Source organism: Leptodactylus fuscus, chromosome 9 (genome assembly GCF_031893055.1).
Source record: "Leptodactylus fuscus isolate aLepFus1 chromosome 9, aLepFus1.hap2, whole genome shotgun sequence".
Taxonomy (NCBI): domain Eukaryota; kingdom Metazoa; phylum Chordata; class Amphibia; order Anura; family Leptodactylidae; genus Leptodactylus; species Leptodactylus fuscus.
In genome coordinates this window covers 12,986,217-13,010,266 of record NC_134273.1, presented here as the reverse complement: position 1 = coordinate 13,010,266, position 24,050 = coordinate 12,986,217, and the positions used below count along the sequence as shown (strand labels likewise).

The window sequence follows — 24,050 nt, the reverse complement described above, 5'->3', positions numbered from 1 at the left end:
CAGAGGTGCCAAATCCTAGGGGCTCCAACTTACCTGGTGCCACTTAGAATACTGGTATATTATATGAGGCTCAGGGACCTTTGGGGCCCTTTCAGGGTCCAGGGCCAAGTAGTGACTGCTACTGCTGCACCCCTATAGCTGCACCCCTGCTGATCAGATGACACAACTACAACACACAATGTAGGGCTTTCCATCCCCAAAAACTAAGTGTAAAAATACCTAATAAAACAGATTTAATCTACAGCAATAGATGATAATTGGGGACAGATAAGCGGTGCGTTACGTCATCACTCCAGGCACATCAAGATCCAATCTCCTGCGCCAGCAGACCGACGTGCAAAAGTCCTAAGATGGCAGATCCGGCACTAGAAGGTTGGATCTGGATGAAACATAACTTATATGTTCTTATGAAGAGCAGGTAATGGTCGCCTCCATTCACTTACATGTTTCGAGCGGAAAGCTCTTACTCAATTTGCATCCTGCCTCCAATCTACTATAAGTGAGAGCTCTCCGCTCGAAACGTGTAAGTGAATGGAGGCGACCATTACCTGCTCTTCATAAGAACATATAAGTTATGTTTTATCCGGATCCAATGATGATCAGATAATAGAATACACTGCAGTCCAGAGGTATTGTAGTGTATTGTGGGAGCAATTAAAGGGGTTGTCCACAAATAGCACCGCAATGCGACTTTACCCCAGTGGGATTGTCCAGTTTCAGTAAATATGTGTTGTTTCTGTAATGAAAAGTTAGACAATTTTCCAAGTGCTACAATATTACAATGTGTGATCTAGATCTCTGCTTGCTGTCATCCATTCTGCGAACTCCCAGTGGATACAAATTGGTCAATGGTCATGTGATAAATAGTCCGTGGTCATGTCATATACGGTCTGTGGTCATGTCATATACGGTCCATGGTCATGTCGGTCCATCATCATGATTTTTATCCACTGGAAGTACAGATGACGCAGTAAGCAGAGTCACTCCTCTCTATATGGGGTCACTATCACTGGTTGTACTTATAGAGTCTCTAGCTCTGTCTATAAGGTCAATGGTTCTATTTATGGGGTCACTAACGCTCTTTATAGGTCATTGACTCTATTTATGGAGACACTAGAACTGTTTAAGGGGTCACTGGCTCTATTTACTGGGGTTACTGAGTATTTATAGGGTCATTGGCTTTATTTATGGTGTCACTTACTTTATTTATGGTGTCATGGCTGTATTTATGGGGTCATGGCTGTATTTTTGGGGTTCCTGGCTGTATTTATGGGGTCATGGCTATATTTATGGGGTCATGACTGTATTTATGGGGTCATGGCTGTATTTATGGGGTCATGACTGTATTTATGGGGTCATGGCTGTATTTTTGGGGTCATGGCTGTATATATGGGGTCATGGCTGTATTTATGGGGTCACTGGCTGTATTTATGGGGACCCTCTACAGTCCATTGGTTCTTCTGACAGGAGATGAATCCGTTATGATTCCTGTTACGTGTGAATAGTGTCTTTATGTGGTAACCAATTGTGTATAACCACAGTGTGTCAGCTCCGTGTGACCTGGGCTCTCTAGCAGTTATATAAGCCGCTTTAGTCACTGACCCCCTCTGTCCTCACTGACCCCCCTCTGTCCTCACTGACCCCCTCCGTTCTCACTGACCCCTCTCTCCTCACTGACCCCCTCTTTCCTCACTGATCCCCCTCTGTCCTCACTGATCCCCCTCTCTCCTCACTGATCCCCCTCTCTCCTCACTGACCCCCTCTGTCCTCACTGACCCCCCTCTGTCCTCACTGACCCCCCTCTGTCCTCACTGACCCCCTCTTTCCTCACTGATCCCCCTCTGTCCTCACTGATCCCCCTCTGTCCTCACTGATCCCCCTCTGTCCTCACTGATCCCCCTCTCTCCTCACTGATCCCCCTCTCTCCTCACTGACCCCCTCTGTCCTCACTGATCCCCCTCTGTCCTCACTGACCCCCTCTCTCCTCACTGATCCCCCTCTGTCCTCACTGATCCCCTCTGTCCTCACTGACCCCCCTCTGTCCTCACTGACCCCCTCTCTCCTCACTGTCCCCCTCTGTCCTCACTGACCCCCTCTCTCCTCACTGATCCCCCTCTGTCCTCACTGATCCCCCTCTGTCCTCACTGACCCCCCTCTGTCCTCACTGATCCCCCTCTGTCCTCACTGACCCCCCTCTGTCCTCACTGATCCCCCTCTGTCCTCACTGACCCCCCTCTGTCCTCACTGATCCCCCTCTGTCTTCACTGATCCCCCTCTGTCCTCACTGACCCCCTCTCTCCTCACTGACCCCCCTCTGTCCTCACTGACCCCCTCTCTCCTCACTGTCCCCCTCTGTCCTCACTGACCCCCTCTCTCCTCACTGATCCCCCTCTGTCCTCACTGATCCCCCTCTCTCCTCACTGATCCCCCACTGTCCTCACTGATCCCCCTCTGTCCTCACTGATCCCCCTCTGTCCTCACTGACCCCCTCTCTCCTCACTGACCCCCTCTCTCCTCACTGATCCCCTCTGTCCTCACTGACCCCCCTCTGTCCTCACTGACCCCCTCTCTCCTCACTGACCCCCTCTCTCCTCACTGACCCCCTCTGTCCTCACTGACCCCCCTCTCTCCTCACTGTCCCCCTCTGTCCTCACTGACCCCCTCTCTCCTCACTGACCCCCTCTCTCCTCACTGACCCCCCTCTCTCCTCACTGACCCCCTCTCTCCTCACTGTCCCCCCTCTCTCCTCACTGACCCCCTCTCTCCTCACTGTCCCCCTCTCTTTCCTCACTGACCCCCTCTCTTTCCTCACTGACCCCCTCTCTCCTCACTGACCCCCTCTGTCCTCACTGACCCCCTCTCTCCTCACTGTCCCCCTCTCTCCTCACTGACCCCCTCTTTCCTCACTGACCCCCTCTTTCCTCACTGACCCCCTCTTTCCTCACTGACCCCCTCTCTCCTCACTGATCCCCCTCTCTCCTCACTGACCCCCCTCTCTCCTCACTGACCCCCCCTCTCTCCTCACTGACCCCCCTCTCTCCTCACTGACCCCCCTCTGTCCTCACTGATCCCCCTCTGTCCTCACTGATCCCCCTCTCTCCTCACTGATCCCCCTCTGTCCTCACTGATCCCCCTCTGTCCTCACTGACCCCCTCTCTCCTCACTGACCCCCTCTCTCCTCACTGATCCCCCTCTTTCCTCACTGACCCCCCTCTGTCCTCACTGACCCCCTCTCTCCTCACTGACCCCCTCTCTCCTCACTGACCCCCTCTGTCCTCACTGACCCCCCTCTCTCCTCACTGACCCCCCTCTCTCCTCACTGACCCCCTCTGTCCTCACTGACCCCCCTCTCTCCTCACTGTCCCCCTCTCTCCTCACTGTCCCCCTCTCTCCTCACTGTCCCCCTCTCTCTCCTCACTGACCCCCTCTCTCTCCTCACTGACCCCCTCTGTCCTCACTGACCCCCTCTGTCCTCACTGACCCCCTCTCTCTCCTCACTGACCCCCTCTTTCCTCACTGACCCCCTCTTTCCTCACTGACCCCCTCTTTCCTCACTGACCCCCTCTCTCCTCACTGATCCCCCTCTCTCCTCACTGACCCCCTCTCTCCTCACTGACCCCCTCTCTCCTCACTGACCCCCTCTCTCTCCTCACTGTCCCCCTCTTTCCTCACTGATCCCCTCTCTCCTCACTGACCCCCTCTCTCCTCACTGACCCCCTCTCTCCTCACTGATCCCCCTCTGTCCTCACTGACCCCCCTCTGTCCTCACTGTCCCCCTCTCTCCTCACTGACCCCCTCTCTCCTCACTGATCCCCCTCTCTCCTCACTGACCCCCTCTCTCCTCACTGATCCCCCTCTGTCCTCACTGTCCCCCTCTTTCCTCACTGATCCCCTCTCTCCTCACTGATCCCCCTCTCTCCTCACTGTCCCCCTCTTTCCTCACTGACCCCCCTCTCTCCTCACTGACCCCCTCTCTCCTCACTGACCCCCTCTCTCCTCACTGACCCCCTCTGTCCTCACTGACCCCCTCTGTCCTCACTGACCCCCTCTGTCCTCACTGTCCCCCTCTGTCCTCACTGACCCCCTCTGTCCTCACTGTCCCCCTCTGTCCTCACTGACCCCCTCTCTCCTCACTGACCCCCTCTCTCCTCACTGATCCCCCTCTGTCCTCACTGATCCCCCTCTGTCCTCACTGACCCCCTCTGTCCTCACTGTCCCCCTCTGTCCTCACTGTCCCCCTCTGTCCTCACTGACCCCCTCTGTCCTCACTGTCCCCCTCTGTCCTCACTGACCCCCTCTGTCCTCACTGACCCCCTCTGTCCTCACTGTCCCCCTCTGTCCTCACTGACCCCCTCTCTCCTCACTGACCCCCTCTCTCCTCACTGACCCCCTCTCTCCTCACTGACCCCCTCTCTCCTCACTGACCCCCTCTCTCCTCACTGATCCCCCTCTGTCCTCACTGATCCCCCTCTGTCCTCACTGTCCCCCTCTGTCCTCACTGACCCCCTCTGTCCTCACTGACCCCCTCTGTCCTCACTGTCCCCCTCTGTCCTCACTGACCCCCTCTCTCCTCACTGACCCCCTCTCTCCTCACTGACCCCCTCTCTCCTCACTGACCCCCTCTCTCCTCACTGATCCCCCTCTGTCCTCACTGATCCCCCTCTGTCCTCACTGATCCCCCTCTGTCCTCACTGACCCCCTCTCTCCTCACTGACCCCCTCTCTCCTCACTGATCCCCCTCTGTCCTCACTGACCCCCTCTCTCCTCACTGATCCCCCTCTGTCCTCACTGATCCCCCTCTCTCCTCACTGATCCCCCTCTGTCCTCACTGATCCCCCTCTGTCCTCACTGATCCCCCTCTGTCCTCACTGACCCCCTCTCTCCTCACTGACCCCCTCTGTCCTCACTGACCCCCTCTCTCCTCACTGTCCCCCTCTGTCCTCACTGACCCCCTCTCTCCTCACTGTCCCCCTCTGTCCTCACTGACCCCCTCTCTCCTCACTGATCCCCCACTGTCCTCACTGACCCCCCTCTCTCCTCACTGATCCCCCTCTGTCCTCACTGACCCCCTCTCTCCTCACTGACCCCCCTCTCTCCTCACTGATCCCCCTCTCTCCTCACTGACCCCCCTCTCTCCTCACTGATCCCCCTCTCTCCTCACTGATCCCCCACTGTCCTCACTGACCCCCCTCTGTCCTCACTGACCCCCTCTGTCCTCACTGACCCCCTCTCTCCTCACTGATCCCCCTCTGTCCTCACTGATCCCCCTCTCTCCTCACTGACCCCCTCTCTCCTCACTGTCCCCCTCTGTCCTCACTGACCCCCTCTCTCCTCACTGACCCCCTCTGTCCTCACTGTCCCCCTCTGTCCTCACTGACCCCCTCTGTCCTCACTGACCCCCTCTCTCCTCACTGACCCCCTCTCTCCTCACTGACCCCCTCTGTCCTCACTGACCCCCTCTGTCCTCACTGACCCCCTCTGTCCTCACTGATCCCCCTCTGTCCTCACTGACCCCCTCTCTCCTCACTGATCCCCCTCTGTCCTCACTGATCCCCCTCTGTCCTCACTGACCCCCTCTCTCCTCACTGACCCCCCTCTCTCCTCACTGACCCCCTCTCTCCTCACTGATCCCCCTCTGTCCTCACTGACCCCCTCTCTCCTCACTGACCCCCCTCTATCCTCACTGACCCCCTCTCTCCTCACTGATCCCCCTCTGTCCTCACTGACCCCCTCTGTCCTCACTGATCCCCCTCTGTCCTCACTGACCCCCTCTCTCCTCACTGACCCCCCTCTGTCCTCACTGACCCCCTCTCTCCTCACTGATCCCCCTCTCTCCTCACTGACCCCCTCTCTCCTCACTGATCCCCCTCTGTCCTCACTGACCCCCTCTGTCCTCACTGTCCCCCTCTGTCCTCACTGACCCCCTCTCTCCTCACTGACCCCCTCTGTCCTCACTGATCCCCCTCTCTCCTCACTGACCCCCTCTGTCCTCACTGACCCCCTCTCTCCTCACTGATCCCCCTCTGTCCTCACTGACCCCCTCTGTCCTCACTGATCCCCCTCTCTCCTCACTGATCCCCCTCTCTCCTCACTGTCCCCCTCTCTCCTCACTGATCCCCCTCTCTCCTCACTGATCCCCTCTGTCCTCACTGATCCCCCTCTCTCCTCACTGATCCCCCTCTCTCCTCACTGACCCCCTCTCTCCTCACTGATCCCCCTCTGTCCTCACTGACCCCCTCTGTCCTCACTGTCCCCCTCTGTCCTCACCGACCCCCTCTCTCCTCACTGACCCCCGCACGGTTCCTATCTGCGGGCCCTTTAAGACAGGTTGCGTAGCAACGCGTTCATTTCCCGGCCTCCTGCGCCCGGGCCTCCCACCGCTCTCCGGGCCGGAGCTTGTCACTTCCTTACGGGCCGAACTTAGGAGCTCGGGGCCGAGACGAGGCAGGAGCCCGCAGACAGCCCGGTCCGAGGTGCGGGGCCTTCCCCAGGCAGCAGCCCAGGCCGACACGGAGGAAGATCGGCCGGAGGAGCAGCGCCTGATCCTGGAGTAAAGATGGTGGGTGCCCCGTCTATAGCCGTGTGTGCTGCACCCTGCCATGTCACCCTGCTCTTATAGGGCACTGGCAGCACCTGGGGCTCAGCTGTTGTCACCCTGCTGTATATACCTTGTATACTGTACATAGTGGCAGTGCCATAGTCTTAGGCTGGCATTATACCGCACTATGGCCGTCACACACCTGTAACACCGCTATATGGTGCTATATAATGTGTGCACGGACCCTATACGGGGCAGCAGGCAGGTGTATGGCGCACGGTGCAGGGAACCGCTCCCCCAGCAGCAACATTATGGCCGTTTGCAGCTAATAAGTGGCTTATCCACATTTTTACCGGATTCCTTGAGCAAGTTGCAGGACCGCCACCTGTCAGGAGCCCAGCGGGCATCAGCAGCTGTTCCTAGAGAGATCACCATTAAGGGAGCATTCACACGGCGCAGTTAAAACTCCACGGGGAAAAAAATTGCATGACATTTTTGGGCCAATTTTTGATTTTACAGATGAAACATGGCAAACTAGAAAACCCAGGGTGCTAAAATAAATAAGAAGCAGCGTTCTCCATTCTGTGACAATTTTGGCTGGGCCGGAAGCGTTTAGTAATTAGCAGAGATGTCACCAGTACCCAACATGTGACCGCTGAGGACAGGATTATATACAGGATAGATCATTCGGGGTCTGACTGACACCCCAAGGATTGCAAAAATAGAGGTGCTATGGTTGCAAAGTTACGATGACACCCCTATGATTGCAAGAAAAGAGGTGCTATGGTTGCATAGTCACGATGACACCCCTATGATTGCAAGAAAAGAGGTGCTATGGTTGCATAGTCACGATGACACCCTATGATTGCAAGAATGGAGGTGCTATGTTTGTATAGTCACGATGACACCCCTATGATTGCAAGAAAAGAGGTGCTATGGTTGCATAGTCACGATGACACCCTATGATTGCAAGAATGGAGGTGCTATGTTTGTATAGTCACGATGACACCCCTATGATTGCAAGAAAAGAGGTGCTATGGTTGCATAGTCACGATGACACCGCTATAATTGCAAGAATGGAGGTGCTATGGTTGTATAGTCACGATGACACCCCTACGATTACAAGAATGGAGGTGCTATGGTTGCATAGTCACGATGACACCGCTATAATTGCAAGAATGGAGGTGCTATGGTTGCATAGTCACGATGACACCGCTATAATTGCAAGAATGGAGGTGCTATGGTTGTATAGTCACGATGACACCCCTACGATTACAAGAATGGAGGTGCTATGGTTGCATAGTCACGATGACACCGCTATAATTGCAAGAATGGAGGTGCTATGGTTGTATAGTCACGATGACACCTCTACGATTGCAAGATTGGAGGTGCTATGGTTGCATAGTCACGATGACACCCCTATGATTGCAAAAATGGAGGTGCTATGGTTGCATAGTCACGATGACGCCCCTACGATTACAAGAATGGAGGTGCTATGGTTGCATAGTCACGATGACACCGCTATAATTGCAAGAATGGAGGTGCTATGGTTGCATAGTCACGATGACGCCCCTACGATTACAAGAATGGAGGTGCTATGGTTGCATAGTCACGATGACACCCCTATGATTGCAAGAATGGAGGTGCTGTGGTTGCACAGTCGCACTGATATTTTTCTGGAAGGGGAATTTCTAAAATGGCTTTTGCATCTCACAGCAGAATTTCACTATCCCATTCTGATAACAGATCTGTCTGCAGACTGTAGGTCGGCTCAGTGGGTATACTTCCTCTTTCTATGAGAATCATTGATAGATTTAAGCCCTGTTCACATCTGTGTTGTGGTTTCTATGGTAAACAGTAACCACAGCTCAGTGCTGGGTCCGTCACACAATGGTCCTCAGTATCGGTCACCCCCGCTGACTTAACCAAAAGCAACAGAATTTGCAGTGGAGATTACAATCATTTGGACGTTCCCTCTAACACAATGAAAGTCTCACCAATGTCTCTATTTCTAATATGCTCTGAAGTTATAACATTGCACTGACTCCTGTGAATTTCCCATGAACGCTCTCTTTCAGGAGGAGGCCACCCCAAAGTCCTTGATCGACATAGCCTTACATTTCTTGAGCGCGCACCTTGAGAAGTTTTGCTGGAAGAGATCGGATGGGACGTTTAGCTTGCACGATGCGGCGGTGTTCCCGCAGGAGGTGGCCGATCAGCTGCTGCGCACGATGGCTGTACAAAGTAATGCAAACCTACAATAATGTTGTATAAAACGTTGTTTGTACAGTATGTCTATATTTTTGTATCAATTTTGGGCTGGAGTGTAATATGCTAGTCGTGATAATCTGCTGTGCCGGCGTCAGATAGGTCACCGTTATTAAGAGGCCTCTGCTGTGCGCCAGAGCTGAACGCCAGTTATGAGCGACTTCAGCTACAATTAGAGATGAGCGAGTACTGTTGGGATCAGCCGATTCGAACAGCACGCTCCATAGAAATGAATGGATGCACCTGGTACTTCCACTTTGACGCCGGCCGTTTAACCCCCCGCGTGCCGGCTACGTCCATTCATTTCTATGCGAGCGTGCTGTTCGGATCGGCTGATCCGAACAGTTCTCGCTCATCTCTAGCTACAATTGATAATAAATCACTGGTGTAAGCCTATATACAGTGCGGGCTGAATTGGGCCAAAAAGCACTGTCTCTGTATGGGTTGGATTACTAGCCTGAATACGGCTAACTAGGTTCATACTAGCATTTGGGCACTCCGTCCCAGGTTCCGCCTCAAGTCGGCTCTGCCATGTGAATCCACCCTAAGTGCTGGTGGTCCATGTACGTACCTTGGTAGCCACTTTCAACACATTTTCCTGCAAATTTTGGAACAAACAGGTTGAATGGGCAAAAAATAAATAAATTCTTAATCTTCTCACCAATCGCTTACAGTTCTGACACTTACAAGGTCGCCTTTAGTTCATGGTCCCATCTTGAAAGACTGGAATCTCACTGCTGTGGCCAATAATTGGTGGGAGCCCAATCTCCCTCTTTGTCCCCCTTGACCATTTTACTTGCCTGATTTTGTCTACTAATAATTTTCTTCCACTTTTCCTTTCCTTCAGGACAACTCAATGAGGTAACGGTAGGAATTTTCCGTGGGAGCCAGTTGCGTCTGAAGCGTGCCTGTATCCGCAAGGCGAAGATCTCTGCCGTAGCTTTCCGTAAGGCTTTCTGCCACCACAAACTAGTAGAACTGGATGCGACGGGGGTCAATGCAGATATAACCATCACTGACATAATATCTGGCCTCAGTAGTAGCAAATGGATCCGGGACAATCTACAATGCCTGATCCTAAACTCCCTGACTCTGTCGCTGGAGGATCCTTATGAGCGATGCTTCAGCCGACTCTCCGGACTTCGCGCTCTCAGCATCACTAATGTCCTGTTTTACAATGAAGACCTTGCAGATGTCGCTTCCCTTCCCCGGTTGGAAAGCTTAGATATATCCAACACGTCAGTGACTGACATCTCGGCCCTACTGAACTGCAAGGACAGGCTCAAATCCCTAACCATGCATCACCTAAAGTGTCTGAAAATGACTACAACGCAAATATTGGAAGTGATCAAAGAACTGCAGCACCTCAGTCACCTGGATATATCTGATGACAAGCAGTTCACATCAGATATAGCTTGCCGCCTGCTGGAGCAGAAGGATATCCTCCTCAGCCTCGTCTCCTTAGACATCTCTGGGAGAAAGCATGTGACGGATAAAGCGGTCGAGGCGTTCATCTTGCAGCGCCCTCAGATTCAGTTTGTAGGTCTTTTGGCCACAGAGGCTGGATATTCAGAGCTCCTGTCTGGAGAAGGTAGTGTGAAGGTAGGACATTACTATATTCTGATGTCGCCCATCTATGTTGCCCTGTTGTCTTGCATTAGTATACTTTCTTGCGGCCTGTACCCAATATCTAAATTTAAAGGGGTTAGACACAGAACAAGTTATCACTTATCCACAAGTTAGGTTAGAACTTGCTCAATGGTGGGATCCCAAGCGCTGGGACTCTTACTAATCGGAAAAATGGGTGTGTTGGTGCATTGTCACTGGTTTGCATGTTCATAGGGGGAGTAGGTCATCGGCAGTCCTAGCAATACCAATAGGTACACTGAAACCTAATATTTAGAAGGCTTGGCACAAAACGTGATCATTTGTTTCACTTGTCGGCTGACTATCCCCCTTTTCCAGTTGTAATAAACATGAAAGCTTGGCTGCTCCTAGAGTGCATGTTTACGGGGGTATTTGCAGGTTGCTTCTTGGCCGAACCCTTGTTCTGTCAACAGAAACCTTTGGTGATTTTTATCCCCAGAAATCTAATTGGGCCTAATGTCCTATAGGAAGCGAATATTTGTCAATTGATAATCTCTGTAAGGGCGGGTCCACACCAGCGCCCAGTCTCCGCTTTGCAGGTTTCCGTCTTCTGCCAGAGAAACTGGACAGGAGACAGAAACCCGATGATCAGTTTTCAGACCCATTCACTTTAATGCGCTTGCTAAGTGTCCGCCCGTGAGCTTCTTCTGGTCTCCGCAAAAACCGCCCAATAACCCCTCCATGTTTGTATTACTATGGACATTGCACATTATGATGATCTCTCGAACCCATTGTATGTTTTGAAGGTTTCCGGCGAAGCCAATCAGATCCAGATAGCAGAAGCCCTCCGCAGATACAGCGAGCGCTCCTTCTTCGTTCGTGAGGCCCTCTTTCACCTGTTTAGTCTGACACACGCCATGGAAAAAGCAAATCCAGAGATGTTGAAGGTATTGACTCTTTTACGGCTGGAAGCCCATTGGCAGGATTTCCATACGAGCGACTGACCCTTCTGTTTTCTTCCCAGTTAGTGGTGATCGGCATGAGAAACCATCCTACCAATCTTCCCGTACAGCTCGCTGCCAGCGCCTGCGTCTTTAACTTGACCAAGCAGGATCTAGCAGCCGGGATGCCTGTCAAGCTTCTGGCCGATGTGACGCACTTACTACTGGAAGCCATGAAGAATTTCCCAAACCACCAGCAGGTATGGCCTAATCCACCATCTTGGATAACCAGTTGGTGGTGGATTGGTGGCCTCATGTATAACCATCATTTGTGGGGCGTTATATTGGGAACACTTTAGTAATATAGCTTATTAACTTACTTTGCTTCACTTGATGACAAATAGCAACATTCTGAGCATTGTTACATAGTTAGGCCTCAAGCGGTGTGCTTGAAGCCTAACTTGTATTCATTTCTGCCTGTACTAAGCGATCCAGCTCTCTGCTCTTATCTCTCTTACAAACTTGCCCATGTACTAGGAGATAAGATAAGTCAGGGAGAGGGTGAGACCAGGTCATGTTTTCACTACAGTATATGAGGGCAGGGCCTGTAGAGATAGATAGGCTAAGGCGTCTGCCCGTACATGCAATACTAGATGTCTAGAACGCAGCGATGAGTTTGAGCATGCTCAGAAGAGATGGAGAAGCTGCTTATACTATAAAAAGAAGCTGTTCATAAACTATATTGCAAAAATGCTCCTTCTCTAACCCCTTACACAATAGCAAAATGAAAACTGCGGTTACACTTTAAGGAAAATAAAATCTGTCACTTGAAAGTCCACTGAGCGTATTGTACACTGAAAAGCATAGGGATTTTCCAAGCACACTGGTATAAGGGCTGCAAAAATGGCCACGGGCTCAGCTCTGATTCACTTAGTGAGAAACGCAGATGAAATGGTGGCATTTCCTAGTCCTGAATGTACACCCCTTCCTAATATCATAGATGTGGATTTTGATGGGGAATCTGCGATGTATCCTGTGGATTTTTCACTTTAGTGAGGTCTATGGGAAACCTCTGCTTGTAATCTGCACTGGAAAAGAGAAAGATATTGCTAGGCTGCCCTATAGTATGTTACAGTTCTGTACCGTAGATCAGTTTCGACACTTGAGGGAGCGTGTTTATCGGGGGAATGTCGAAACCCTGCCTGACCTCAAAGACTGCATCACATTGGAAGTGCGCAGAGATGTTACATGCAAGCGTCGAGCACGTTCTGTATAGGATGACCATGCTCACCATGCATGATGGCGGCCACCTTGAACAGTCATGCTAGTCGGTGGTCCAAATGGGACATCCCCAAGTATCGACAGACGGGTTTTGCGCCGCGCGCTCACTGTACAGCCCCACATTATCCTCTGGTGGGGAGTTTTGGTATTACATTTTTTTTCATGCCGTCCGTTTCCCCATGCCTTGATTAGCACACATACGAATTTTCAGGCAATTCCGTCCATTGGGTCAGCCTGCACACGACTCCAAACACCTGAGGTTATATTATGGCCACCCTGTACATTACAGTCCAGTCTCTTGTGGCCTGTTAGCTGACTTTGTGATTTCTTGAATCCCTCGTATTTAGTAACGTTTGTTGTTTTGATCTCTTGGTTTAGTTGCAGAAGAACTGTCTACTGTCCCTGTGTAGTGATCGGATCCTGCAAGACGTCCCATTCAACAGGTACTAACTAAATGCCCAATTCCTTAGCTGAATACCAAATGTAGCAGACCTGTGTTACAGGACACATTCTGTATTCTCATGTAGATGCCCTATACTGAGACAGTACGTAGGTTACACTGACCATTACAATGACTTCCATGATGATCGTCCCCTTGTCTTCCAGGTTTGATGCCGCAAAGCTTGTCATGCAGTGGTTGTGCAATCATGAAGATCAGAACATGCAGAGGATGGCGGTGGCGATCATCTCTATTCTCGCTGCAAAGGTGTGTGCGTGTAATGTACAGTATCTTTGTAAAGCGCACAGATTAAAGGCGTTATCCAGGGACTCTTTTCCTCAGCTTCCTCTGTGGTTCTAGTTTACCCAAAGATCCGGATTTCCAGACTGGTGCTGACTTGGATCACGTGACAATACCTACTCCACTCCACATCTGGTAGGATTACCTGTACTATGGGGGCCGGCTAAATAGATTATTGTAATAGTAATGCCAGCCCCCATAGTAGTGCCAGTGAACATGGCAGAGGCAAGAGGAGCAACTCAGATGCTAAGCTAGAGTCAGAGCAAGCCCGAAAACCCAAGGTTCAGGCAAAATAGATCCCTGGAGGAAGTAGGATGGGAAAAAAATCTCACTTCATTAATCTCATCCACATATTGTAGGAAAAAAAAAAACTGCAAAACTCCTAAACACGCACACTTGGCTTGGCCAATCATCTATGAATTTGAACGAACGCTAGCGGTCTCCATAGACCACCATTGTGAGGGGGCGGATTATGACGTGGATTCCTTGCCATAATCTGCCCCCTCTGTGCCCGTGTGAACTAGAGTCTGTATGGGAGTCTGTCACCTGTCCCTGCAGACTCCAGGTCACACTGAATGCTACTAGAAGGTTCAGTACAGTTGTGGTGTTATCTGCTTGTGTATCTGTGTATCACATTTTATTTGTCTTACAGCTATCTACTGAACAAACGGCACAGTTGGGAGCCGAGCTCTTCATTGTGCGGGTAAATTTGCACTATAACGTATATTTGTTTCTCAGGCTTGGTGTGGATGATCGTGTTTCACGTCACATATTCCCATTGCATGTCTGTTTCTTGATATCAAAGCCATCCCTAGTCCTAGTGTGCAGATCCCCCTTATGTCATCACAAACTGATATGGCCGAGTTTAGAAAAGCTGCTCATCCGCTCACTGTATGACCTCGGTGGAATCCTATATTCGTTATTAGAGGAGGCTTCATAGATTTGCTAGGCCCATCCTGAGCTTTTGATATAATGGTACATTTTCGGCAAGGATATGTTACATGCACAGAAACTAAATTTTTTTTTTCTTTTCCCTGCCAAAGCAACTTCTTCAAATAGTGCGACAAAAGACCAGCCAGAGTCTAGTGGACACCACCTTGAAATTCACTCTCAGTGCTCTGTGGAACCTGACGGACGAATCCCCGACCACATGTCGACATTTTATAGAAAACCAAGGTCTGGAACTCTTCATGAAGGTCCTTGAGGTAACGGAAAATTGGCATTTTTTTTCGGTTACTTCTATAGCGCCATCATACTCCAGAGCTCTGCACATAGGTTGTATTCATTCCTATCACTCAGTAGTGCCAGAGATGAAACCTATAAGAACACCATCCAACATCGCTCCTCCTTGGACTTGAACTCAAGACCCAAAAAATAACCAATTCTTTCTTCTCTTTTCCAAGACCTTCCCATCCGAGTCTTCCATACAGCAGAAGGTTCTGGGTTTGCTGGTAAGAATTTGAGAAAACCTCACTTGCTCACGCTGCTTTCTAGTGTCTGCCTTCAATTTAGTTTTTGACACAAATGTCTCTGTTTCTTGTAGAATAACATAGCAGAGGTGAAGGAGCTGCACTCAGAGCTCATGTGGAAGGATTTTATTGATCAGATCAGTAAGCTCCTCCATAGTGTGGAAGTAGAGGTCAGTTACTTTGCTGCTGGGATTATCGCACACCTTGTGTCCCGGGGAGAAGAGACCTGGACGCTAAGCTCAGGCCTGCGGACTGCATTGCTGGAGGAACTAGTGAGTCAGAATATATCCTTGAGCTTTCTATAGTCCTCGGCACACTCTGAAAATCCCTTATTTGAGGGCCAAAAACATGTCAGAACTTGAGCTCTTTCAATTTTGTGATTTAACTCTTTATTTGCATGCAAAATCTCTATTCCCCTATGAGCCGGACTCCCCAGCCAACATCACGAATGATTATGGATCCCTGTCGTACAACTCTGTATTCCTAATTCTTTATGTATCTGTGTTTTGCAGCATTCTGCCATACTCAGTTGGCCGACACCTGAATGTGAGATGGTGGCGTACAGGTGAGGAATGTTTTAGAGCCTTTGTCTTAAGGTTGTCTTAAAGGGGCTCTATCAGCAAAATTATGTTGTATGAGCCCCACATATGCCTGAATAGGCTATTCAGGCACCGCTAATCTTATTTTAACCCCCCCCCCCCCTGTTTAAAAACATATATGCAAATTATACTTGTCATGCACGGTCCGACCTTATCTTTACGCCTTCCTCTTCTTTCTTCTTCTATCGGCGACGCCCTCCAGTCCTGGTTCTTCCTCAGCTTCATCGTCCTCTTCTTCAAATCTGGCGCGTGTGCAGTATCGCTCCCTCTGGAGCAACTGCGCACGCTCCAGCGCCATTTTTCTCAATGGCAGTACACTCACCCCGTTGAGGAAAGCAATACTGGATTTTAACCAATCCCGCCGGATGAAGAGGAGGAGGAAGCCAGGACCAGAGGACGTCGCCGATAGAAGAGGAAGGCGTGCCAGAAGATGACGTCGGACCGTGCACGATAAGTATAATTTGCATATATGTTATTATGGTTTTATTTTAAAACGGGGAAGGGGTTAAAATAACATTAGCGGTGCCTGAATAGCCTTTCTAAAGGCTATTCAGACCTATGTGGGGCTCTTATAGCATCATTTTTCTGATAGAGCCCCTTTAAGCATGCCTCGTCTTTGGTTCCCCTAGGACCAGACCACCAGGAGATAAGACCCCCCCAAAATATAACTGCAGCATATTAATTCCTTTAATTATGGCAAGATCTTCCAAAAATGAATCTAATAAATGTGGGATCCATCATACGATCACTTTTTCTTTTCTACTGTCAGCTGCAGTTTCGTCCCTTTCTGAATGTCGCTGATCATACTTTACTGATCCTTTGGCTCTATAGTAAGAGAGCCGGTCGCGATTTCCAGATCCAAATTAGCACATTCAGAAACCGAGCTGTCGCTGTTTATTGTTCCCTTTATTGACGTCCTGTGGCTGGCGATGTACCCGCCATGTATGTCCTGCAGCTACGTCTCGTGTTCAGTCACGTGATGGTTTGACAGCCTGGTGTGACCCCTTGTAATCCTGACTATTATGAAAGCAATGTGCTAAGCTCTGCTCCAGGAATATCCTGCCCTGCCGGGTTATGTAAAATTGTCAGTGGAAGGAGACATTGCACATTGTCTGACCTATATTAATGCTGAGGGTAGGGGATAAGTATTTGGTGGGGTCCAATTAAGGGTAGAGCATTACTGATCATACAAGACACCAGGAGATCCAGAGAACTCTGTAGGTTGGTGTTATCCATGGTATTACAAACATGTTATATATCGATGTCACGGCTGCGCTACTTTGTCTTGGTTACATTCTCCGATTATAATGTGAATTCTCCATCTTCTTCTTTGCAGGTCCTTCAATCCCTTCTTCCCTCTCCTCGCCTGTTTTAGTACACCTGGGGTACAACTCTGGGCAGTCTGGGCCATGCAACATGTCTGTAGCAAAAACCGTATGTACTTTAGAAAATCTTTACAAACTCTTTACTTTTGTTGCTTTTGTCGTATCTCTATATAATATACACTCATAGACATAAAAAATATCTGGCACCAAGAAGTTGTACTAGACTGAGGCTTTCTTGGGATGATGTAATGATGATCTATGGAGATGACTACAATATAACAGCCAAAGGAGAAGGTTATTGGGTAATACTGCCTCTAGCTTGGATACAAGATGAGATACGACAGGATATGGAGGTATATACAGGTTCTGTATGGTATATAGCAGTACATTTACCATAGAGGTTACAGCTTGTATGTGATGGCGCCCCAGATCATCACACCAGCAGGGGGCAGTGTGTTGCCACAGCAAAGGCAGGGTTGACGCGCTTACCACAAGGCCTCTACACTTGAACCCGATCAACATTGGAATCTGTATTAATTCCTAAAAACAATTCAGTCCACATTTCGTGCAATGGCACCAAATTTCCTTCCAAGTGCTTGGAAATGGTGCAGGCAGAGACAGGGGGTGTAAAGAAGGCGCCCCCTGTGTCTGGAGCTGCTTGTACTTGTCAGTGGTCTGTCTGGGGCCTGGTTGCCACATACGTGACCTCATGTAACCCCTGCTTCCAACCAGTCGGAACAGCTAGGCTAGCCTGTCAACTGGGCAAAATGTATGTGTACGTCATAGAGGCATTTCTAGTAGTACACTACCCAAAAGTAGCCTTTGAGAGCCTTTTTATAGGGCAATTTCATGCCCCCTTGTGGCAAGACCCAGCGGCGAATCTGACCACTCCTGTAATCTTTTTCCTATCTGCGGGATGGGTTTTGCATCGATCGACCTATTTACCTGTGTGCGGTATTTTATCAGTGAGTGTATGATTAGTACTATTAGGTCACACTACACCCACTGCTGCCATCCTTTATATTCTATTTATATACATCCTTTATATTTCTAGCCGTTCGCTACTGCAGCATGCTGATAGAAGAAGGCGGCCTGGAGAAACTGCACCGCATCCGAGACCACGCAAGTGCCAACCCAGACGTACTGCAGATCACGCTCGCCATCTTGGATAACCTGGATCGGCACCTTACACGGCACGGTAACACTTTCTGTCCAAGACCTCCTCCATCTACTAAATGAGCGCGGAGCCGTCTTCTCCCTGGTGTCAGCCGTGACGCTGCGTCTGCCACGTGGGCGCTTTCTTCCTGTGTCCCGGCGGATGTCGCGTTTTCATTAGGTAGCAGAGACTTTGGTATCGAAACAGGAATTGAGCATTACCACTCACCCGAGCGCCGCTCACTTTTTGTTTTGTTTTTTTGTTGCATGTGAGTGTGTTTGGAAAGCAAGATGTAAGAAAACAAACAAAAAAAAATTAAGTATTGCAAATTATGATGTTCGCCATCTTGTGGTCTGGCTTCTGGTCCGGGTAGTTTTGCTTTCAGTATTTACAGTACTGGTGAAAGCACATTTGCTAGAATATGGAATTTACTGCTGATATCAATTGTGGCATTGATCACTACAGTCTTAAAGGGATTCTCTAGGACTGTCCTATTGTTCGCTGCTTACCGAGAACAGCGCTGTACATTGTGTAGTGGCTGTGCTTGGTATTGCAGCATGGCCATGTGACCGACAGAAGTGACTTCCTTGGCCAGTATCATAGTCCCCGAAAACCCCTTTAACCCTCTGCAATGCATCCCTTTAATCACAGATCCTGGCAGAAATGAATTCAGGTAAATCAGAGTTATTTTTTTCGTATGTTTGGTAGGAAAAATAATGAAAATCGGAATCTGTGGAAGACTAAAGAGTGTAAATATGTTACATGAGATGTTCTATTGTATAGAGAGAGGATTTATCATCAGTGAGGTTGTACCGGAACCATCTGGAGGAGACGTATAATGTACATTCATGTTAGAGAGGATACCTGAGTTTCTTATTTATTTATATAGGTCCGATATTCTGTAGTAACCTATTTGCCAAAATGTAAAATCAGAACATGGAAGGTCCAACCCTGGAACGTCCCCGAAACCTCTGCCATAAAACCTATCCTGTGTATAGTCTGGCCTGGTCATACTCTGTGGTGACAAGTATGGTCTGAGCTGCTGTCTGTAGGGCAGTGGATCCCAAATTTTTTTAAAAGGGGGGCCCCCTGTCAGGCAATGTTTTTGTTCAGTACTCCTCACTAGCGTACTTAGTCCCCCACTCAGCAATGCTACTTCCGCATTTCCGCCAGTCTGATAGAAGACAGATTTATAATTGAGCCCAATGGACTTTGTTATCCTTGAGCTCCCCATTGTGTTCGGTAACTTAGGGATTTGGAGCATGGCCAATATCAGATCTGTGGGGGTCTGCCTGCACCTTCCACCCCTACGAATCAGATGTTCTCACCAGCTCATACATGGAAAATGGAGCAGGACGCAGACAGCGCTGGTCACTGTATAGTGGCTGAACTGAGTCACTGCAGCTTAACTCCTGTTTAAGTGAATGGGATCTGATCTGCAGTACTCTGATCTGACCACTACACAGAGAACGGCGCTGTCCGCTTCCTGCTCCATTCTCTGTATATCGGCTACTGAGAACAGTTGACTGGTGGGGTTGCTGGGAATCCCACTCACCTGATATTTATGATCTATTCTTTATGGCCTGGAAGATGCCTTTAAATTGTCGGAAAAATTTGGATCTGTTTAAATTAAAAAATAAAATGTAAGGTTATGTACCTTTTTAGAAGTGACCTTTAATCCAACGGCCCGATTCTCGTCTCCCCTGAACTCTGCATTTAGGGGAGAGGCAGGAGACCCCTATAACCAGTCGATAGATGGTTAGTCCCACAAAAATCAGCCGCTTGGGCCAGTATTGACCTGATGTGTATGGGCAGCTTAAAGGGGTTTTTGGCTCCAACAGCGTCTTTATACTCCTGACCTATCTACAGACTAGTCCGCCAGTATCAGTTTGGTGGAGGGTCTTGTACCCGGGCCCCACAATGGTCAGTTGATCGAGGTGCTGTAAGGTTCAGAAGCGGCTCTACTCTTATAATGGATAAGTTTAGGGGCAGTCACTTGTCGCCCCCACTATACAGTGGATGGGGTTGTAGCTCTGGGCCTACTAGATGAATAGGAGTAGAGCTGCGTCCGTCCCCGTCCATGTCTGTTTATCTATGTGGAGTCCAGTTATCAGACCCCAACCGATCAGATACTGATGGGGTTGGATAATCCCTTTAATTCATTGTATTTAGGTTTATCACTTATTATGAGACACCATCGATAACGTGAGTCTGTACGGTGCACTCGTGGCCAAGGATTAGTGGCAGTCCGTATCTGGCCAAAGCACTACAACAGTATACAGATCACTAAGTAACGCTAGACAGGGTCTGAGCAGTATACAAGGGAGTGAGGGGGACCATTGTTTGTATAAGGATTAAATGTGATGTACGATATAAGAGGAAAGGGTCTGTGGTTTTTTTCGTTTCACTGTCTGGTATTGCTGCTCAGCCCCATTTGTTGCATTGGGACGGAGCAGTAACGCCACATGAACAAATATGGCGCTGTATCTGGAAACGGGTAGATCCTTTACCATGAAGTTATGTGTGCACATGTATTGTGACTGCCTGCAATGAAATTACTACCAGTGTTATGTCTGGTTGCTGACTATTAAAGGGATTGTCCAGGAGTTTAAAGGGGTTTCCAAAGCTTATAGGTTGATGACGTGCCTGAGGATAGGTCGTCAATATCTGATCTGCACCCAGGACCCCCACCGATCAGGCTTTAGAAGCGATCACAATGTTTGAGTGAGCACTATGGCCTCCTCACTATTTGCCTGGCACAGCACCGTACATCATACAGTGGCTGCACTTGGTATTGCAGCTCAGCCCATTCGCTTGAATGGGACTGAGTTGCAAATAGGCCACATTCCCTCACTGGCATGCAAAGCAAAACTCCTTACCTGACTAATCTGATATTGATGAGCCAAGTCCTGCAGGGAATGTTAGAATAAAACACACCCAGTACTCGCCTGTTCTCAATGCGTCCCTGGAGTGATGACATGGGGATGTCACATGAACGGTACACGGGTGTCGGGGTCACATACACCACATCATCATTCCATGACCTCCTGCAGCCAATCACAGGCCTTGGCAGATACTTCCCATAGATGCCAGCATTACTGCAAGGCCAGTGGTGGGCTGCAGAGGTCGTGGGCATTGGCACTGGGCCATGGGGGATGTCAGCATTACTATATTATGAAGGGGGGGGGTAATATTCTGCCATGCATTCATTCACCCTTTAGATCCCGGTACGTTCCCTTCCTTTGCAGTGTTACTGATTTCCTATCCCTAGTGGCGCCCCCTGCTGTGTATATGGTGGTAGCCTGTGCCTCTGCTATTCCGTACGCCGCTAGGTTGCACCAGTGTATTATAATAAGGACGTGTGTACGATTTCTTCTGGTTTCCATCATGGTTCTCCAGATTGTCTAGTCGCTGTATAACTCACAAGAGTGCAAAACATTTGTTGTAAAACTGTAGAGAAAAAAAAAGTATGGAACTTGTATATAGGTCGAGTGAGTTCTTATTATTCAGAATTTTAATTGACCGCTATGTGGAGTGGGGGGAGTTTCAGATTTAACCATGTAAGTTATTATTTTTTTTATTTGGAGTGTGTTCATGAGTTTAGAAGACTTTACTTATTTCACCATCGTGGCCCAGCCGTGATATAGTTCTATTTTGTCTAGGTCTATGGGCTTGTTCATGTGCATGGAGCTGAGCGCTGTGTTTCCTTTTTCACCATAGCTCTTCTATAAATGTTTCCAGTGCGCCCTGCTGGTCTCCACTTCCTGGACCCTTACAACATGCAGGAAATTACCTCTCAGCCAATCACTGGCCACAAGGGTGCTCAGCCTCAGACCGTGATTGGCTGAGCAAGTCACTTCCTGTGTGACTGAGAAGGGCCAGGAAGCAGAGACCAGCAGGGGGCATTAGAACAACTGCAGTGGGGGAGCAGTTAGGAGAGTAATGCTCCCCATTAAAAAAAAAAAAAAAAAAAACTCCATGCTGTAACCTTCCTCTGAAGAAGCTGTCTCCTCGGCACTGGTTGTGGCAGTAGGGGCATTAAAGGGATCCTATCATTGGATACCCCTTTTTTTCTCGATAACATGTAGGAATAGCCTTAAGAAAGTCTATTCGGTAGAAATCCGGGTTTTCTCCGGTATGCAAATTGGCTCTCACAGCACTGGGGGCGGGTCCCAGCACTCAAACAGCACTTAGGGCGTCCCCAATGCTGCGAGAGAACTTTCCAGCGATGCCTCCATCTTCTTCTGGAACGGCCTCTCCCTGTGTCTTCTTCCATCCTGGGTTTCAATCTTCTAGGCTTCAGGCAGAGCTGACAGCGCATGCCCGGGCCACAAGAATATGGCCGCTACACAATAAGCCGGTGTAAGCAGCCATTTTCTTGTGGCCCAGGCATGCGCAGTCGGCTCTGCCCAAGGCTTAGAGGATTGAAATCCAGGACAGAAGACACAGAGAGAGACTGTTGAAGAAGATGGAGGTGGCGCTGGAGAGTTCTCTCGCAGCATTGGAGACGCCCCAGTGCTGTGAAAGAGCTCATTTGCATACCGAAAAAAACCCGGATTTCTACTGAACAGCGGCGCGGAGAAGACAACGAAAAGTAAGAGAAGAATAGCCTTTCTTAAGGCTTTTCCTACGTATTATCAAGAAAAAAAGGGTATCCAATGATAGGATCCCATTAAGACTAAGGTCCCAGGTAGCGAGTCGCAGCCAAAAAGCTCTGTGGCAAAAATCACAGTAGATACGCATTGCTTTACCCAGAATCCCTCCACTTTGCAGGTACCGTAAAACACTGCGGCGAAATCATGACGTTTACGCTACATGGGGCCTAAAGGGTTTTTCTGGGGCTTATTAATTTGATCTGTAATCTTCAATTGAAGATCAGGAAAGGTCTGACAGCCGGGACCCCTCTGGATCAGATGTTTGAAGTGGCACCACTTCCGCCTGTTCACAGGACACTGTCCCATTCAAGTGAATGTTTTGAGCTGTGATACTAAGCACAGCCACTATACAATATACGGCGCTGTACTTGGAAAGTAGTGAAAAGCCTGCAGTGCTCACCTGAACGCTATGGCCTCCTCATAGGGTGTCAAACCCCACTGATCTTCAACTGATGACCCCTATATAAAGAATAGGTCATCCATTATTAATCCTGGAAACCCCCTTTAAAATGTGGATTCCTCAGTCACGGAGCTTCATGGCCATGACTACTAGTATGTTTGGTCTTTGCGGCAAAGAAATTGCACGTTTTTGTACATTTCAACTTGTGCAAAAAAATATGGAAGGTAACACAGATCTCCGGTCCGGCGTGACAAGCCTTATGTGTATAGATGATGTACTTGGCTCATTCTGTAACAACCCTGGCCAAAATTTCTAGGCTGAAAAAACATTGTAATAATCTGTATTTAAGCTCCTGCCTCCCCTTTTTGTGGAGCGCATGCAGTAACCCCAGCGTTTCTCTATGAGAACTTTTGTAAGGTGCATGAACTGTTCCTATTGTACGAGAATTCTTATTATTTTACTACCTACAGGTTATTGTACCTTAACGTTGTGACTCTGGAACCAGCAAACTCCAGCCTAGAGGAACACTAAATGTAGAAAATGCACAAAAAGAACGAACATTTTTGTTGATTCCTTCCTCTTTGTCTTGTATATCAAATGTAAAAAAAAAAATATATATGTCTTGTCTCCGTGTCCCAGGAGATGGGACGTCGCCCTTGTTGGCTGTAAGGCAACTGGCTGTAGCAGCAGAACCTCCCCAGGCAGGCTAAGCTCCGCCCATCAGCAGTTATGGGAGGAGCTTAACATGCCCATGGCTAAGCGTTTCTTGTTGTTCTATGTTTAGTGTTCCTCACTGGGCCACAATCATGTACCGGGGGCTCCCTGTAGTGCGGAGCGGGCAGGACTGGGGGATGGGGGTGATGACATCATAGCACAGTGTTTACCGTCGGTGTAAATGACGTCTCTGTATTCTTTCAGTGTCCGCCACTACTCATGTCAGTGATGCCTAGGATTGTACTGTGACAGCGGTGTCCGCTTGCTGTGTATACATCACACTGTATGTGTATAGGGCAGTCTTGTGTATTGCACTAGAACAAAACAACCAATTAAACCTGCGGTGACTACCTGACCCTCGTCTGCCTGACTTCTTAT

At 49.2% G+C, this 24,050-nt stretch overlaps 1 protein-coding gene across 1 annotated transcript; it reads left to right on the top strand.

The window, feature by feature from the left end:
• The first annotated feature begins 6,379 nt into the window (after window positions 1–6,379).
• ZYG11B (zyg-11 family member B, cell cycle regulator) lies at window positions 6,380–24,024 on the top strand. The gene is made up of 14 exons (XM_075287861.1): window positions 6,380–6,559; window positions 8,617–8,782; window positions 9,654–10,408; window positions 11,200–11,340; window positions 11,418–11,594; window positions 12,994–13,058; window positions 13,222–13,321; window positions 14,007–14,057; window positions 14,398–14,559; window positions 14,758–14,805; window positions 14,898–15,095; window positions 15,336–15,388; window positions 16,759–16,856; window positions 17,802–24,024. The coding sequence occupies exons 1-14, from the start codon at window positions 6,557–6,559 to the stop codon at window positions 17,984–17,986; spliced, it is 2,202 nt and encodes a 733-aa protein (XP_075143962.1). The 5' UTR covers window positions 6,380–6,556; the 3' UTR covers window positions 17,987–24,024.
• Window positions 24,025–24,050: the final 26 nt, after the last annotated feature.

Bases quoted from the DNA above. Each gene is read 5' to 3' on its own strand.
- ZYG11B (XM_075287861.1), top strand. The intron at 8,783-9,653 runs GTAATGCAAACC...CCTTTCCTTCAG, and splicing joins GCGCACGATGGCTGTACAAA to GACAACTCAATGAGGTAACG. The intron at 11,595-12,993 runs GTATGGCCTAAT...CTCTTGGTTTAG, and splicing joins ATTTCCCAAACCACCAGCAG to TTGCAGAAGAACTGTCTACT.